The 19360-nt window shown below is 40.5% G+C and overlaps 1 protein-coding gene across 8 annotated transcripts; it reads right to left on the reverse strand.

Moving 5' to 3' along the window:
• Positions 1 to 584: 584 nt before the first annotated feature.
• On the reverse strand, positions 585 to 19114 carry pum2 (pumilio RNA-binding family member 2). Of its 8 annotated transcripts, none has more exons than XM_030406325.1 (23): positions 19005 to 19114; positions 16930 to 17293; positions 14423 to 14491; positions 13559 to 13664; positions 13238 to 13425; positions 12969 to 13141; positions 12399 to 12690; positions 12220 to 12313; positions 11980 to 12087; positions 11748 to 11893; positions 8989 to 9109; positions 8677 to 8817; positions 8235 to 8534; positions 7906 to 8133; positions 7541 to 7808; positions 7285 to 7414; positions 7042 to 7176; positions 6765 to 6902; positions 6303 to 6428; positions 5919 to 5990; positions 4878 to 4999; positions 3988 to 4180; positions 585 to 3079 (listed from the first exon to the last, which is right to left on the reverse strand). In XM_030406325.1, exons 2-23 carry the CDS (start codon positions 17278 to 17280, stop codon positions 2948 to 2950), a joined length of 3633 nt encoding a protein of 1210 aa, XP_030262185.1. In that variant the 5' UTR covers positions 17281 to 17293; positions 19005 to 19114; the 3' UTR covers positions 585 to 2947. The 8 variants fall into 8 exon arrangements, with proteins under 8 accessions (XP_030262185.1, XP_030262191.1, XP_030262186.1 ...); XM_030406331.1 differs by lacking the exon at positions 19005 to 19114 and adding an exon at positions 18797 to 18976 and having other exon boundaries at positions 13238 to 13329; XM_030406326.1 differs by lacking the exon at positions 19005 to 19114 and adding an exon at positions 18797 to 18976 and having other exon boundaries at positions 8235 to 8531.
• Positions 19115 to 19360: the final 246 nt, after the last annotated feature.

The raw sequence follows: 19360 nt of genomic DNA on the forward strand, positions 1-19360 counted from the left end.
CTTTTGAATTACATCTAACCATATATATATTTATTCTATTTCATTTTTATTTTACTTTGTGTTGTACATTTTATGCATTATTTTTGTTTAATGTCCTTTATGTAGCTTTATTTACACTTGCATTTGCTTTGTATGTGCTGAAAACCTGAAATTCAGGTTCTTTGTGAAAATACCTCCACCAAGGAGGTTATGTTTTCAAAGGTGTCCCTTAGTTGTTTGGTTTGTCAGCAGGTTTACATGAAAACTGCTTCATGGATTTTCCATGATACCTGGAGGATGTTCTCAGCCCAGAATAGACAACATTAATTTTTCATTGTAATGCTCATTTCTCAGGGAATAATGTCTGGTTTGTGACGAAAAATCTGATGCACAACAATACCTAACAGGCACTGCCTTAAAGCAACAAGTTTCAGTTTTGGCCCTTCAGGAGGGAAAGACATCTGGGCACATCTGAGGTAGAGTGACCTTATCCATACCTTATTTACAGGATTATTAAAATCCTAATGAGGTAATTAGATAAAAGAAGCTTGAAAAATAATAAAAAAAAAAAGATCAAAACATGAGAAAAACCACAACAATGCTGGTCAAATGTTAGAAGAACAGTTTAATCATACATAGTCACAATTCTGCTTCCAAAAATGAGTTTTTTTTCTTCATCTAACATCTGGAAATGTACATAAGGCCACCTGAAAATGTACATGACTTTGACAGTGTGACAAAACTCATATGTTCATATTTATATAATTGACAATATTTTACATTGCGTTTGCTTACAAGGTAGTAGCTGTTCCAAAATACAGCACTCTTCTGTACAAAAATAATTCTTGTCATATCCTGTGAAGTTTCCATGGTAGCAGAGAGGACTAAATGCAGCCTCAGTTTTAGTACAGAGTGTTTTTTTTTTTTTATCTATTCTTTTTTTAAACTGTCACACATCAGAAAGACTATCAACAGTGGATGTTACAGCTCTGGTACAAATAGAGGCTGGCCTTTCCCATAGCGGATTAAAAACAAAAATCATGCCGGATTGTGAAGCCATAAAGTTCTTTTTCTTTAAAATAACACTTGATCAAATAAAACTGTATACATTATATTCAAGGGGAAAGGAGTGATGAATATACACACATCAAAATGCACATTTTTGCCTTTTTCTCCCCAAAAAAGTGTAAAAGACATCCCATTTACAGCATAAACGTTTACAAATGTACAACTGTACAGACGAAATAAAAGCATCACTACAAATTTAGAGCAAGGCCTGTCAAACACCACGACTAGACATTTTTTTTTCAATTAAACTAATAATCTTACACTTATTAACTGCACATATACTACATGTATTCTACAATTATTCATATGAAGCAAAGAAGCCATCACTACGAGCATTACAGGTGAATTGTATAGCTTTCAATGGCCCCACCAGCCTCCACCAATGCACTTGCATATCCACCCGAAGGAAAAGAAACTTATAAAAACAAAAACAGAACCATAAAAAAAAGGTTCTTTCAGCATCCCTTTCTTCAACTCATCCCACTAGTTCTAGTTCATTTCACCTCAGATGTACAAAGCTGGGATAAGCTCCACTTCACAACATTTTTTTTTTCTAAATCGACTCCTCTGACCTTCAGGCGGTGGGGGTCCCATCAATGCTGCAAAGCCCCCTACCCAAAAGCAACAAGTTACTCATACATAAAGATGCTATACATCGCTAAACTACTTCTACGCAAGAGATGATTATTCAGTACATAAAGATACCGTTTTCTAGGGCAGTGTTCATCTCAAAAACTACAAGACAGATAAGATGTTACACAAAACATGATAAAGAAAAAAATTCATTCCAAGGATTAAAACCTGTCACAGCATGCCAACACATAGCCCACTCCCACCCCCACTATCCCCACAAAAAGCCCCCCCGCCCCCACTACGGTCAATTCATGTTAAGATTATACCAGGTTACACGCCCGCTGTACAACCAAAACTCATGCTCTGTCTGCATCTATAAGTTAATGGTAGCTTTTATCTTGCATAAACTCCGAGTGATCACCTGGATGAGGGAACGAAAGCTTGAATGGGGCTCAGAGGATGCAGCAGCTCAGGTTGGTCAGTCTGTAGTAATTAGTACCGAAAACATCAGTTAGGCAAGAAAAAGCCACCACTGGGACACACCACCCTAGACTGAAGCACCGATCCCCAACAGCAAAGCTCGTAGAAAGCGGTCTTGAAGACCTCTGGGTGACTGTGGCACGTGACACATAGTACTCTGTGGATGGAGGGGTTTATATCCATCCATACTATGCAGTGCTATTTGAAAACTAATCCATCAGCTGCTTTGGCATGGGAAAACACTTTTACTGTGCATGAGATAATATATAAATATAATATTCAATTGCCAAGACTTAATTAGAACAGCTGACATAATAAGTCTGGTTACAAAAACAAATGGAATTGTTTCTTTTGTTTAAAAAGGATCACTCAGTTTAGCCTTATAAAATCACTTGCTGGTGTTAATTGTAGGAATTGTAAATTTCAGCAAATGTGAATAAGTTTTTTTTTTTCTACAGAGAATTTACAAGGTAAAAAACTAAATGTACAAGATAATATGAAAACCAGTCAAATACATCAATTACATCATTAACAATGGGCTTGTGCTTTACCCAGGAAAAGTAGGCCTGCTGACTGTGCGTCCCCTGGGGTCCACGCTGGGGACCAGCACCAGGGGTGGCAGAGTGGCAGGGCTCAGTTGTCACAGCGTTCTTAGGTGAAGTTGACTTGTCTTTTTTTTATTTTTTTTAAATTTCATTTTTGGTAATCCCCCCCCCACCCCCCAAAAAAAGGGACGACAGAGGGTGTCAAAGGCTAACCCCTATGGCTAAGGAGCATCTCTCACAGAACAGGGGGTTTGGGGCTCCAACTCCTCCACTTTTTTAGGGGACTGAGGACGTTGATGTCACTACATGAGGCCGTTCGTGGGGCCACCGATGGGACCCAGTTCGGATCCACTCTTCATGTAGTACTTTTCTAGCTTGGCCAGAATGTGCTTCCCGTAGGTGTACTTGCGTAAAGTGGCAATGTGAGGCCGGATCTGAAAAAGGGAGAGAGGGCAAAGATCAGCAAATTCAAACTAGCTTAAGTGATTTATATTCAATTACGTTATCTACAACAATGCTGATGGTCAATTAAAGTCATTATTCAAGCAAAGAGCCCATAGATTAACCAACTTTGTTTCACATTGATTAAGAGCGACTGGTGGAAGTTTCATTATGAACTGAAGTTACTTTTTCTGCAGCTGCAAATTAATCAAAATATAACTGAAATCACAGTACTTGCAAGTGCAGTATTCAAATCAAAAAGGCTTTCTCTCTAAAAAAACAAAACAAAACTGAAGCAAGAAGTTTGAATTGAAGTGGTTAGAATACAACACAAGTGGCCTTATAATATAAATAAATATAAAGAAATGAAGCAAATAAATAGTAAATGTGTGTATGTGTAAAAACACTAGGAGGAAGTATTACTTTATTGATTAATTGTGACAAAACATCATTAAATTGACGCACTGCATCGGTCAACTATGGAGGCGTATGGCCACAAGGAATAAAGTCAGGTTAGGACATGGACATTTTATTGTTAACAATATGAAAAGTTTCACATTATAATGTTACATTAAACATGTAAGAAGGTTACAAAAGAATAGACACTGCATATAGATGAACCAACTGGAACCTTATAAACACTTAAAAATTTGTGAACAGGTCTTATCAAGTCCTATCAAGTCCAAGTCATTGAAATGTTCTGATGTTGGAGGATAAAAAAAAGGTTATATTAAATCTTCGGTAAAGTGTTTTTTTAGGATGAATTTTTCTTTGCATCTCTTCAAACCTTTAGTCCAAATATGAATTCACTAAGACAAAGGCTTAAACTCTGACCAGCTGTTTCATATGAGTCCCCTAATTAAATATCCTTGTGATCACAGGGACTTAGAGATGTACCAACCTTGTGCATGATGATTTTGCGCTGAGCAGGTTCTGCCATGTCAATCATTCTTTGGACAACGTAGTTGGCATACTGGTCCTTCATCATGGTGTACAGGGCGCTGTGGGGCCCATCTTTCTGGCAGCACACTTCGTCAATTAGCAGAGCTCTCTCTGCACGTGAGGAGTGGATCACACACTTCTCCACGACATTACTGAGGACACAGAGAGAAAAGCTTTTATAACACAAATGAATTCATAACTGAGATGAAGGAGTTGCAGTCATGGTCATGTCCTGGTGGATGCTTTTTATAAATCTATTTAGAGAGTTTGAATCAGATTCCTTTTATGTCAATGTTCTTATTGTGATACATAATAATGAAAAGGCAAGTTGAATTGATGTTTTAAAAATGAACCAGTGGGTGGTGTATTGAAAATGTGTCATTAGAAACATTTTACGTGTCTCACTGCAATGACTTTCCCAATATGCTGTTGTGCTAGAATGGTAAATAAACATTGTAAGAATGGTAATTAACAATTTAATTTTCTTATTAATGGTGAAAATAAAACTTTTTTCAAATTGATTTGAGATTCAAATCGATTGTTTCAGCGATTTATTGTTGGGTATTAAAGTGGCAACTATTTTGATCATCAATGGAGTAACTAACAGCAACAAACAAGTCTCTCAGATTCTCGCTTCTTAAAATGCAAATATTTTCTGAATATGACAGAAACTTGGGTTGTGGTCTAAGCAAGACATTTTTAGTGCGCCATCTTGGGCTTTGAGAAACACTGATTGACATCACCTTCACCATTTTCAAAATATTTACAGATCAAACAACCAATCAATTAACTGAGAAACTAATCAATAATGAAAATAAACATTAATTGCGGGCCTAAAACATAGCTTACCTTGCAAATTTGTGTTGGCTAAGGACGAGAACCTTCCCACGAACCTCTGCGACTATCTTGCTCTTATCCTCTGGCCTGCCGTGCTCCAAAACATGCTGAATGACGTAGTTACCGTACTGATCCTGCAGGAGGCAGTGGAAGCGTGAGCTCAAGGTACACAGCCAGCGCAATAGAAATTAATCATAAAGGACTACGTGCGACACCCTTTATTCTGATTGATACTCATGCACTACTTTTCACCATTGGTCTTAATTGGTGTGAGATAATCATGCATGTCTACGATGATAGACGAATGAGTGACACCCCCATCAGTAGTCTAACAAATAACCCTTACGTCATCACTGCGGAAGGTCAGACAAAACAGATGCTGCTGGTTTGGAGTGCTGCTGACCAGACAACACAACCAATAGCATCTTTGCCCCTTCAGAAATGGGTGATAGACAGTTATGGGTGTGGTTTTAGTGTGACAAGATGGAGACAAGAACTCACCTGACCAAGCAACAAATAATACCACACTGACTTGATCTTTTTTATAAGTAGTAATTTGTTGGGTAGGTAACATAATCTCCACCTTTAATTAATCAATTAGCCTTCAAATCCATTTCCTGTCAATCTGTTTTAACAACAACCTGCATTCTTTAGCTCTTGGACTTAAAAGTATTCAAGGTGAAGTGATTTACAAACACTTTAGTTGCCCAAAGAGTTTAAAAACTCCCAGAAATCTTCTATCAAATAATTACATGGATATCAAGAAGGAAACAGAAAAACAGATTGATCAAGAGATGCTGGAGGCAAAAGAGGGATCATCAGACAGCAGGGAAGCATGTGCCTTGTAATTTCCTCTGTGACATAAAGCAAGAGAGGAAAGAAGGTGAGAAAAAGGCGGCTCAGTGGGTTAGGAGAAGGCCTGTAAAAGAAGTTGGGAGCTGGAGAACTATCTAAATGTTAAATTAGATTGTTTATAAAAGAAAAGATTAAAAAAAAAGGGAAAGAGGAGGGGAGAACGGGGACATCCGCGAGAGAGAGGCAAATTGCTCTGACCTTGAACAGTGCATCACGGGACACTGTATAATATGTTTTGGGTGTCATCTCCAATGATACGCCTTGATATTTCTAGATGGAATAAGTGAGGGGGCAGGGTGGATGTTTAAATAATCACATATGTCAGATGTAATGACAGCTAACAGCACATTTACATTCATCCTTACATGTTACACTTAGCAAGACCACAAAAACTACACAGGAACAATGACAGGCTGAAAATATGAAATGCTGAAAACATGAAGGACACATGCGAAAACACATTTCTCAACAACCATCAGTCACATCTAGCAACTGTTAAAAAAAACAAACAAAAAAAACAAAAGACTTCTGCAAACAAAGTGGGCTTAGAAACGAGACAAGACTGGAGACAGATGTGCTTACCTGGCCCAGCTGTTCAGAGTGCTGATGCAGCTCTTCCAGGATGGGCAGAGTCTGCTCCTGGGTGCAGTGCTCCAAAATCCTTTGGATGACTCTGCAGCCATAAGGGTGTGTGGAGAGCACAAACACCTGCGAAAGAAGAATTGATATAAATTGGGTGGATACACTGGATTGAACAGGCAATATTACACTGATTCTTCCAAAACATTTCTTTTCAACTCATTCTAATAACTCCTGGGCTCCAAGATTAATTTGCATTTGATAAATTGACAGTGTTTAATGTTCATGGTATGGATCCAGAAGTTTTTTTTCCCTTTGGTTTGGTTTCAGTCAGAGGAAATAAACATTTGGATTCATGAACAGGTCTTTTAAAAACACTTAATTGTAAATTGGTGGGGATGAAAAAATTAAGATTTTAAGGGGTACGTCGGGCAGCTGAGTTACTGCTTATAATAATAAACCCACCTGTCCCTGAAAGGCATCAATAATGAACTGCAGGGCCTGCGGCTGGACACACTCAATACACTTCTGCACCACATGGTTGCCATTCTGGTCCTTGACACACTTCAAGACGTGGCCATCAAGCTCTCGGACGATGTCGCTCTGAAGTGAAGTAAATAGGGACCATTACTACAAATGTCAGTGTTCACATTGAAAATAGAAGAGAAAAATAATTTTAAGAAGCTCTCAATATAACACTGTTAGCAGAAACTTTGTGAAAAATAAGTGAAAGCTCACTTACAATTACCTGCTGGTCTGAGGAAATCGACTCCAGGGCTTTCTGAATGACCCTGCAACCATACATCTGCAAAGCCAGGGGCAGGACGTGTCCACGGATACGTGTTGCCAAAGCCAGCTTTTGGTCTGCACTTCCAAACTAACCGACACAAAACAAACTCAATTTTCCACAGATGCAACAGAACAAAAGAGTCTCTGCTCTAACAAAACAGAAATGACAGCAAGGCTAACTTTAAACTGTCCCAACCTCAAAGAACTTTTGGATGACGTAATTCCCAAACACATCAGTCATCAGTTGGTATGCTGCTTGCAGAATCTCTCCGAACACCATCTGCCTCTCAGCAGGAGTGGCTCTTTCAAGCTTCTGCTGGATAAATCTAGACAGACGAGATTGGAGAAAGAGAGACAGAAAATTAAAATACAAATGCAGTGCACTCCTAGTTTTTAGGTTTAAAATAGCCGAATCAAGTAGCATTTTATGCCAGAAAGCACATCTGAGCCACCTGGATCCATGCTGGTCTTGAGAGAACTCCACCATGTGTCCAGGCAGATCACGGAGCTGGAGGTTTGGGAAGCGATTGTTCCTGAAGTCCTCCAGTAGGCGGCTACGTCCGGATGGCATGACATCGGAGCGACTGTAGCGGGGTCGAGAGGGAGGGAACAGCTGGCTGCTGGAATTGAAGAGACTGGATGTCCCTCCGGCGCTCCGATACTTTGCCTCAGCTCCGGGCGCTGCAGAAATGTAACGCCCGCTGCCATTGGTCAGGCCACCTAGGATGACAAGGCAGTTGACCATGATCATTGTAGTTGTTACGTATAGTGACAGACCTCAAAATGAATTCACCATTTACATGAATATTAGGCTTACCTAGGTGAAGGCTAGAGGAAGATCCATGAGAGGAGGGCAGAGAAGGGGGAGGAGTGAGTGGGGAGTGACCTGGTGTGAGGCCAATAGGACTGGGTGAAGATGAGTATCCCAGGCTGTTGTAAAAGGGCTGGCCAATGGGGGTTAAACTGCTGCCGCCGCGTTTGTATAAGTCAGAACTTGCCAACAGAGAGTCCCTGCGAGATACACTGCTACTGGTAGAGCTGGATACTGCAGGGAAAAAAAAGAAAAAAAGACCAGTGTAAGTAAACAGATATTTTACAATAAACACGTTCTTTAATGGCCATGTAGCCTGTGGCTGAGTCACTGACCAGAAGAGCCAAAGCCTCCAAGAGCAGAGCCCAGGCCAACGCCAAGAGAGCCACCGGTACTGCTGAAGCCCAGGGAGGAGCTTGGAGGTGCAGCAGAATTGTGTGAGAAAAGGGAACTACTCTGAGACGTGTTGGGGACTGATCCAGAGCCATAAAATGAGCTGGAGGGCAGGCCACTGCTGGGTGGGGGAGCCTGTTGCTGCTGCGGCTGGGGCTGAGGTTGAGGCATTGAGCGGTACAGTCCGTTGGCTGGAGGACCAGACATGTTGTTACCGGAGCCAGATGCTGACACCGCAGCTGCTGGTTGAGGAAGAGAGGAACAGTGTGAAGGATAAAAGGAGAGCTACGGTCAGAATGGCTGCCAGTGGTACCAATTAAATGAGCTCAGAGAGGAGCGGATCCACACACTGAATAGTATACTGACAGGTAGACTAGTAATTACCAGCTTGTGCTGCTGCAGGGTTTATGAGGAGAGGGGTCTGGACTAGACGGACTGGCCCACCCAGACTAGTTCGGGCACCAGGTCCCATCACCAGGGCCCCAGTCTGGTCATAATAGGCTGCAGGGGCCAACACCTGATAACCTGAAATAATAAGGAGCAAAATGATTCAGCAATTATAGATAACACAGCAATTCAGAAAGGCCACTCAATAACAAAAAGTCTTGCACATTACTACAAAATATACTCAAAGAGCTGTTCAAATGACATCAAGCAGTGAAGACAACCAGTTTGTTTGTTAGGTGGTCTACCTACCAGGCATTCCTGCATAGGCCAGTGCAGGGTTTGCAGCAGCTGCTGCAGCTAGAGATTCTTGCTGGCTCTGTTGGCCTTGACCAGGTGTAAGAGGTCGCTGGTTGTTTCCTGTGCGCATCACCTGGAAGAAAAGGTAAGGATACAGTCACACCTACAAGCTCCCAAAGTGCTACAAAAACTCCTGAGAACAACTACTATTATTTTTTTTTTGTATTTCTAAGTTACAGTAAAAACCTAAAGCTAGTCAAAGACAAGTTAATATGCTTCATCTGGACTAAGTGGGTTCAGCTTGATCACACTTTGAGAGTTGCCTAGCAACTTAAACATCACCGCCATTGAATATTGATTAAAATGTTGATAAACTCTGAAGTATGTGATATCACCCAAGGACAGTAGGATAAATACAGAAATCCCTCATCTAAAAACACACAAAACGTAACAATTAAATTTAGAAGCGGTTTATTTTGTCTTGTTTGTTTAACTGTGTGTGTGCTCATAGAATTAGATGATTGAAACTTTGAAGCAAGAACCTGCTCTTCACAGGGCTGTACACTTAGCTTTTTCACTAGGAGCACAGGTGCTCCTAAATGAAAAAATTTAGGGGCACAGAAAATTTTTTAGGAGCACTATGAAATTTCTTAAATAACAATTTTATTATTAACACTCAAATCACGTACACACAGTAACACACATGTGCACTCATACATATAAACACAGTGCCATCATAAGGCCTACTGCAACCCTCAGTTAAACACAGAACATCCCTGTCCCACATCTTTTTGTAGTCAGGTCGCCTGGCACGCTTGGCTGAGTTTATCCAGCGTGTGAAAAAAGAAAGAAGTTGTAAACTATGACCAGTGTTGAGCATGTTACTTTTGAACTGACTGACTAACTGAGTTAGTAACGGAATTACTCCACTATAAAAGTAATTAGTTGCCAGGAAAAGTAACTATTGCGTTACTTTTACTTATTCCCCCTTTTGAGTGCGGCAGTCATTTTAGCGTACTCGGCATCTACATATGTATTTATAAAATGTCTTTCTGCATGGCGGACCAGCACCTGCTCTCCCCAGTATTTTGCCAATGAGTGCTCTGAAGGAGTCTGAGTCAACTGTTGATAACGGGAGCAAGTTCTCAACAACATACCTGTCTATCATTGCATTCAGTTCAGTCTGTGTCACAAGTTTTTGTGAAGCTGTTCGCGGAGCTCACGTTAGCCACACCTGGCCTGCTATCATCATCAACAGCGTCGGCAACAGAGTTTTTGGCCAGTGTTTGTTTTGTAGAAGCATGTGTCGCTGCAAGATGCTTCATTAGATCAGAGTTGCTTACAACGGACGTGGACAAAGGAGATTAAAAGTAGTGTCTGTACTTCCACTTTTATAAACGTCAACTTTCCCTCCAGACTCGCCATTGCTGCAGTTCACCTCTGCTAGTTTGTGTGTGTGAGGCTGCTGTGTGTGTGTGTGGCTTGTGCGTAAACCGAACATTGCCACTGATTGGCTTAAGAACTCTCACTCAACGTTAGAGAGCCAATCATAACTTATGCGGTTGTCTCGGCCCTCCCTCCTCCCTCACCGGAGGAAAAAAAAAAGAGCCGAGTCGGATGACAACAGTTTCAATGTTCAGCTTTAGTTTTTAACGCGTCACATTTAATAGTCGGTAACGGCGTTGTAACAATGGAAATAGTAATTAGTTAGATTACCCATTACTGAAAAAAAGTAACGCCGTTTATACTAACGCCATTATACCCAACACTGGCTATGACTTGTCGATTTGTATACAGATGTGCAAAAATTTTACTCTACTTTGATCCACTTTGTATGGATTCATTTTAGGAGCAAAATGCTAATGAAATGGTTGAAATCCGTACTCGCACATGTGCTCCCTTTTTATTTTTTCTACTCGCACAATCTATTTTTAGGTGCATATGCGAGTAAAATGCTCGCACTGTACAGCCCTGCTTCACATTCATTGTTTTTATCAGAAATGCGTCCTGAAGCCCAGTTCTCTTCTATAATGAAGATATTGCAAATAATCCGGACATGTGAAGTTCAACAAAATCTGTGAAGAACACCTGCACTTAATATTTAGAAACAAGGGGTTTCTTAATAGGAATCAGGCTCATCTATACAACATTTCCTTAAGCAGGTTTAAATAAGTTATTAATGTGAATTTATCCCTTCTGGTGAGTTTGATCAGGTTACATGAGCTTCACCTCAAGTTTAACCAGTTTTCTCCCTTGTTCCTCTTTGCTGCTCCACTGTGAACTCCTATCAACTTAAATTAACCACATATTAGCACAGACTTCTATTAATGTCATATCCTTTTCAGCTTAAAGGATGTGCACAACATTCAGGTCAACATGTGTGCTGTGAAATAGACTGCACTTGAAATCAAGTTACCAACGTGGTTTTCATAGTAAAAATAATTTTTACTATTCGTTCCCTCTTTTAAAGTAACCTAAACAAAATTAAACAAACAAAACAACCAGAAATCTGTCCATTAAACACAACAGGGACAGAAAGACAACTGGATGAGATTTTAACAATGGCGTTTTTTGTTGTTGTAGTAATGTTCTGTCTTCAAGATGAGCAGCTCTGCTGCCGTGAACACCATAGTTTTGTATGTACAAAAGCAATTTTCTTTAAGTTGTTGTTTTTATGAAATAGTGTAATCCAGTTTAATTGTTAGGCTTGTTCATAATGAGCCCTGCTTTTTATAAAAAACACCTTTCAGATCATAAACAGCCCGTCCTACCTGAGGTTGGCCAGGCCCTGGTCCCTGATTGGATGCTTGCTGATTAGCTGAGTGATTGGCAGTTGATGCAGCCTGTTGCTGGAAAAGATTGGCCGGATACACACCCCAAGGAACACCATAGTACTGTGGTGGAACCACTGTGGGACCTGAGGAAGGTTTGAATGTTACACGCACATCAAACTCATCTGATCATGAAAATAAATGTCCATCTGAAAATGTGCTCTATGCTCACCTGCAAGCGTGGCTGCTGCTGCCAGCCCAGCAGCAGTGTAGGGATCAGTTCCAGGGGGGCCAGCATTGATGATGTAAGGGTTTGGCACAAACGCAGGAGCAAGGCCAGCTGGATAATAACAGTAATGCAATTCATTATTTCCATATCAAATCTCATTCGAATGAGTATGCAATAGATCACTCGAAAACTTGAGACAAATAGTATTACAGGACACATTGAGTGAGAAAAAAGCTGACTTACCAAGATGCTGCTGCTGGGCTGCAGCAAGGGCGTACTGTTGTTGCTGAGCTGCAGTGAGCTGTTGAACGGTCAGGGGATTGGATCTCTGGAACAACTGGAAAAAAACAACATTAATTACAAACTGTTGAGCAAACTTGCAGTTAGAGCTCTTGATAGGCATGTTTGCTTCTTAAACAAACCTGCTGCTGGGAGCTGTAATCAAACAATCCGACCGGAGTCCCCGATGAGTCCACCTGAATCTGATTTCCCGCATAGTCGAACTGGAGGGACTCCACACCAGCTTGCTGCTCCATTCCTCCCATGTTCTGGGCCTCCTGGTTCTGGAAGTCCTCAGCTGGGACCTTGTTTTGAGCGGGGTTGTGCTGTTGGAGGTGTGGGTGGTGTTGTCCCATCATCTCCAAACCTGTCTGACTGGGACCCATCCGCTCCACGGCCTCAGTGGGGGAGGCTTGACGGCTTCCAGGGGTTGGACTAAGAAGGAAAAGATGTTAATGATCAAACCAAGTACAAAAATTTGCCTCATATACGAAGCCTAGCAAGCCACTAGTTTCATCTTCACTCACGCATTTAGACATTTTGATCATGTTTGGGATTCTGTGCTTTGAAATGCAAACATTAGAAGAACTTCAATGAGACCTGTTAAAATAGCTCTGGGAGTTCTGAAATAGGATTATTTAAAAATAAGTGATCGTTATAAAGCATCAAACAATAGGTAAATGTTTACTTTGTAAAGTAAAGGAAAAACCTACTTAAAATCTTTGCAATCTCTGTCCATGCCATTTAGTAGGCCTCTTCCGTTGGCTTTAGTGGGATCACTCTCCTCTCCCACCTTCATCTCTGGGCTCTTGTCCTCTTCAAAGGGGGACACTTTCTCTTGGGCATCACTCTTCTCTCTCCCATCTTGGTCAACATCTCCTCCACCCTGTATTCATACAAAGATTAGATATGAAAATGTACCAGCATTTGTTGTATGAAATCCTTCTTTTTGAGTAAGAAGTGATACAGAAGTTTGACTTACATATCCACCATTCCTGTAGCGACCATCCATTTTGTCACCAGGGGAGGAGCTCAGGACGTACTCCACCATGCTCACCCCAAGGCCTCCACCTTCTGAGCGAGGTGAAAGCACAGAATTGGCATCACCATTCCCATGGAAACCCTGGCCTGGTCGCCGCTGCACCATGATTGGCTGAGACACTGAATGATCTGAATGAAAAGCTGTGATCAAATATCTAAACAGTTGTGCGTGTATATAAACTACAGCTGGGTAAAAGCCCTATGTGGAAGAAAGAAAGGCTGCATGAAAATAGGAGACAAAGACAACAAAGGAGCCACTCACGAGATGATCCCCATGCATTGTCCCTCCACTCCTCGCCAAGAAGCATCCCTTTCCTTCCATCCTTGGCCAACTCATCAGAATCCCACAGCTTTTTTGCTGGCAGAAGCTACAAAGAAATTTCACATATTTTCTAAGCATCTGCAAGATCACCACATGTCTACACGCAATGTAATAAGTGAAATACGCCACCATCAACAACAGCATCTCATTCAAAATCAGATGTCTGATGGTTAGTTTAAGTTTAAACATTAGATCTTATTATAGTAGCCCGCTCAGAATTTTCTCACTTCAGCAGAAAACTAGAAATGCAACATATTTCTGAGGACTTAGTCAATCCTAAATAGGGGTGTAATTAAGGCTGGCAACATGATCAAATACTTGATAAACTAAGATTTATTTCTTTTATGGCCAAAAGCAGAGATGAGAGGGTGGTAACTTCTTCTGTAACTGGGCAAGATGATAAAATGTGCATGTGATATTGTCTCATATAGTCGCAGGACACTGAATTTAAACCTAGCAAAAGCGTAACCTGGCCAACTTTGAAATATCAAATATATTATTGTCTATAGAATCGATATAATGTTGTGCATCTTGATGAAACTAGTGATTTATACCCCTAATCTTAAAACACAACGCTGTCAAGCTTGCAAGCATGAGAGGGAGTTGGTCTGTGTCTGTCTCCTGCTGTCATTGGTAACAACTGCCCTCTCCTCGCTTACTCCGATGTACATAAAAATGAGCAAAGATGTCTGAAGGTACCTTTCAAACCTGGACACGCTAGTGTTTCACACAAATTGAATGTCTAAATTCATTACTGTAAAGAATGGAGAAAAGGACTGAACATAAGGACCAAAAAATACTTACTTCTCCCATTCCCCTTGACTCCAAAGCAAGAGCTTGGAAGTCATAGTTCATTTCATCCACAGCACGGACCTGAGACAAATGGAAGAAATATTTGATTATAAATAGAATTATTTTCCTCATTTTTTGTGGCCTTCCATTTAGTGTTCATCAGATATCAGGTTCTGCTTTGAAATAAGCTATCAATTATTTAATTACCAAAAAATAACATTGTCAAGAATGACATTCACGTAGCAGATGTTCCAAGGTCACCAACACATGAGAGATTAAAATCATCTAGCAGATCAAGCACTATGACATTACATAAAGTGAAATACACGGTATTGCCACGACCATTTTCATAAAAAGTATTGATGCCTTACTACAAAAAACAAAACTTCACCCTGGCCTGATCATGAAGCCTTCGTCCCCTCAAATGGAGATCCTTTACAAACAGCAATACATGTCAAACGGTATAAATATTTAAGGGGGTAAAAAGAAAACAAGCAAAGTGCAGCAGTGCAACATGAACCTAGATTGCATCTCTGGTAAAGAAAAGAGAAGCCCAAAAGATAGCATCTCTCTTTTCATCAGGCTCGGTGATAACACCATTCTGACTCCACTGTATGTAAACACAGGGCCTGTTGAACAAAAGGTTTCAGACATGAAGGAAAAAGGGGACTCAAACTAAAGAAGGACTTTTGTGCAATTATTGGCTTGAGACAGATTGAGACCATGTGACTCCCCAATTCAATAAGTAGAAGGCTAGCCCAAACAAGGAAATTACAAATGTACAATTTTCACAAATCCAACCGATGACTGGTAAAGAGAGGGGGAAAGAACACAGAAAAGTTATATTAACCAGAGTTTATTTGCTGAGGGGCCCCATATATCGGTGACCAAACAGTCAGGTCTGTTGGAAGCTCAATAAAACTATATAGAAAACAAAGAATATCTATACCTTTATTTTCTTCTTTAGCTTTGCCAACATCTTTGCAGAACAAAGTCCATTTGTCCAGCCTTTACAGCTTTCCTTGAATCAATTAGTATTCTATTTAATCAGAGCTGTATTATGTTCCATCAGGTACTTTCCATCTATACTCCAGTAAGGTGAAGTTCCAGTAAGGTAGAGCTCCAGTATCTACTAGTAAGACTCTTTGCCCGAAGTCCAATTTGAGTCACAAATCCATGACTTTGAAGTTTGACAAAATAATGTATGACAGTAAAATACTGTAGGACAGGATATTAAAAGTCTGGCCAATCAACACGGCATAAGTTACACCCCTGCTGTGCTAATGTAGTTGCCAAAGGCCTGGTCTCACATGTTATTCTCTGCAAAGGAGACTAACAAGAAACTAATAAAAGGGACATAGAGATGTGACATTAGTGCACTGAGCACTAGGCTTGGGGCGATAACAAAATACATACATACGAACACACACACACACATATAAATACACATACACACATTATACAGCTTTAATTAAATAGAATACTTGATCTATCTATATATCTCTCATATATATATATATATATATCTCTCATATATATATATATATATATATATATATATATATATATATATATATATATATATATATATATATATATATATATATATATATATATATATATAGTACAGTATGAATAAATGAAGGACTAAGGTTGATTTGCATTTCACTTCTCCCTTTGCAGCAACTAAATAACATTGGAACTATTGCAGCTCTTAAGCAAAGTATGAATTACAAATATAGCACAATAACCTACAATTTTAGGTGCAGCTGGTCTGTCACCAATTCCCGCTTAACATACAAATAAATAAAGTAAAAATTAAAACCGTCAGAATACATTATTGTTGTCAAAAATATCCATTTATATTGACACTGAACATTTGAAATAGCCTCAATATTCATTTTCTGCAGTATCTCTGCTGTGTTCTCAGCAATGAACATCACCATTGCTTCTGTTCTGTCTCAATTGAACAACCACTGGACATTAGAGAGCCAAAAATATACTTAACACAATTTGATTTTGTTGCTTCAAAATTATTTGTACACTTTGTACAGGAAACCTTACACACTCCCATTTTCCTATGAGACATTAATTTGACATTGTATTCATTGTAAAGACAAGTCCTTGTATTGCTGCACCCCACGGCAGCTCTATTCATTTGCTCCAACTGCAATAAACATTGCCTAAAAGAAATGGTAATTGATGAATGGCTGGCACCTGATGGAAATCATCACAGATTAACTGAACATGTGACAGACATTGTCAGTGGTGACTAACGGGTCTTACTGTTTGGGCTGTACATCACATTTTGTGTTCAAACGCCAACTCTGAGGCAGGAAGACACTACAGAGCAGCTATAAACTGACTGATAAATGATCCTGCTGAGTCTCTTGAATTCAGCTTAATTTTATTGCTTTCTAGGGTTAGCATGAGTGAACCACATGTCTGATGGGCAATTTTTATGAATGGTGAAAGAAGGGGGTGTGCTCTAGTAACAATTCAATCACTGGACACTTTACCTGATCAACATGATTGGCGTCTCCAGTCGGCCAACGGTGCTTGCTGGGTGTGCAACCTCCGAGTTGCTCTCCAGGCTGCCTCTGGAAGAAGTATCCAACTGTGGCATCATCCTGAGATCGTCCACTCAGCGGAGGCTGCGGGGTACCTGGGGTAGGGTTGACAACCCTGTCCATGCCCTGTAAATGTGGAACTCCAGGAGCCTGTCCAGCTCCTCCAACTGTGACTAAGGGCCCCCCACCGTGAACTCTGACACCTCCGGTCTCAGGAGCACCATTTGCATGCAGCATCCCACCTCTTGTCTCCTGCCAGGCCACGTCATTCATACCTAGGATGCTGCATGGAACGCTCATTCCACGGGAAAGCCTAAAGAAGACAGGACATAATGATTTTGTCAATAAATGATAGTCATCATTGAAGTTGATCCAAATCAAGTTTAGAGATGCATACATGACATGAGTATTTTTGTAACATAAAAATTAATACAGGCCCTTTCTTGCTATTATGCAAATCATATTTGACTTAGCAGTTACCTCAGTGGCTGCCTGGAACAAATAACTCATGAGGTTTAAGTTACTTTTTATATCCAAGCCAATGAAGCACCCATTATGACATGACAGGCTTCTGTATTTTGCTTTTGCGTATTGAAAGCTGCAAATTACTGTGTGTCATGTTTTACTCTTGTGTGAGCCTTTCGACAAACCAACATTTTAGGTAGAAGCCAAGAAAAATTTTGCACCGAAAGAAATACGAGCTACATGGGCTACATGAGTGTCATAACTTCATTTTCCACGCAGGGACATGACTATTTCCTGAGATGCTAATTTCATGCCATGACTGTTCTCATGTTGAAGATTGAACCGTTGATTAATGTTGCCATGGATATTCAAATTCACTCACGCGGCTTGCATTAACATCTGCCTAGTGCAGTGGTCTTCTAATTTACGAATGATAAGAAGTGACGGACAAAATCGTTGATGGCTTGCAATACCAATAAAGCTAGCTAACGTTGGTAGCCGAGTCTAAGCTAGCTGTTGATAATAGCTAACCTATAATGTAATGATTAAAAGGAGACTTGAAGCCGTTAAATGACGTTACCGAAATTTTAGCCATGACCAGAGATGTGGCCGGCGTTAATAAATATGCAACTAGCTACAACGAGAGGTCCAACATTATTGATAATTGTGGCAAGCCGACGTGCAAACCTTTCAGCAAACAGGCTAGCTAACCTAGCCTGCGAGTCCGCTGCTAACAAGGAAGCTAACTCAGCGGTATTCAGTAGTCATTTGCGTAAATTATGGTTTTAATGGATCGGAGCCAGCAGTCCGTATCCAGAATGACTGTCATTATTCTATATATCAAATCATTTGGTGGCACTAGTGGAAATCGACCAGGTTTCTCTTTAGCTAGTTAGCTAATATTACAACATCCTTAGCTAACGAGCTAATGCTAACCGCTGCGGGCCTGCTCTGTTTATTATTGGGTTGGCGACGCTAGACATCAAAGTTTAAGTCGTGAATTTACCATTATTTTACAGTAAGCTAGTAGGAGGCCCGTGTCGTGCGGAAAACAACACGTTTTCTCGCCGCGAAATGCCTCACTGGCTGTGCGCTGTGAGCCGAATGCACCACAAATAGCTAGCGTGGGAGCTAGCCGACGCTAATTGCCAAGTTGGTGTTGTGCGAGCTAAAACATCAACCAAAAAACCACCCAGCGGCTAAACAACATGGCCCCCCTTCAAGTTCCAAACAGAGGGGCCTTAACCGCTAAACAAAAGGGGAAATACTCGCACCACGGCAGCCGCGTTCAGATCATACGTGGTGCGGGTATTTTGCTGCCGATGTGAACGGATAAAGAGGAGATACTCACGCGTTGTCGTGTCGAGAGAGGGTCTATGCTTGTTGCACGCCGTCAAGCCAATTTCTATATTGTTTTGTTTCCTTGGAGAGAGCGGTGATTTAGCAAGGCTTGATAGTCAGAGCTAGGAGTTTGCCTACGCTAGTGCCCCCTCCCTGTAAATAGCGTGAACTACGTAGACATGCGTATAACAATGTCAATGAGCGTTTCTCCCATTTACCTTTTGTACTCAGTGTGAAGGCAACATACGGATCCTTTAACGTGTATTTTGTTTGTGCTTTGACATCTTCATTACTCATCTAAATGATCAACGTCTCCCCGTGTTTGCTGCTGGATCAACATATGAAATATAGTTTGAATTAATGCTTATTCCACATCTAGCTAATTCAGTTTTATTGGGGGGAAAAAAAGGCTTGACTCGGGAACAAAGAGAAAATAAAAAACACAGATTTCTGGAGGGAGATTGTGTTTTTTGTTGTTGTTTTTTTTTAATGATAAGAAGTAAAACAACAGGAGTCCGTTACAATGAGCGTTACAGAGACAAATGCATCATCATGCAGTTAGATTTTGTTAATT

This window comes from Sparus aurata, chromosome 22 (assembly GCF_900880675.1).
Source record: "Sparus aurata chromosome 22, fSpaAur1.1, whole genome shotgun sequence".
Classification (NCBI taxonomy): domain Eukaryota; kingdom Metazoa; phylum Chordata; class Actinopteri; order Spariformes; family Sparidae; genus Sparus; species Sparus aurata.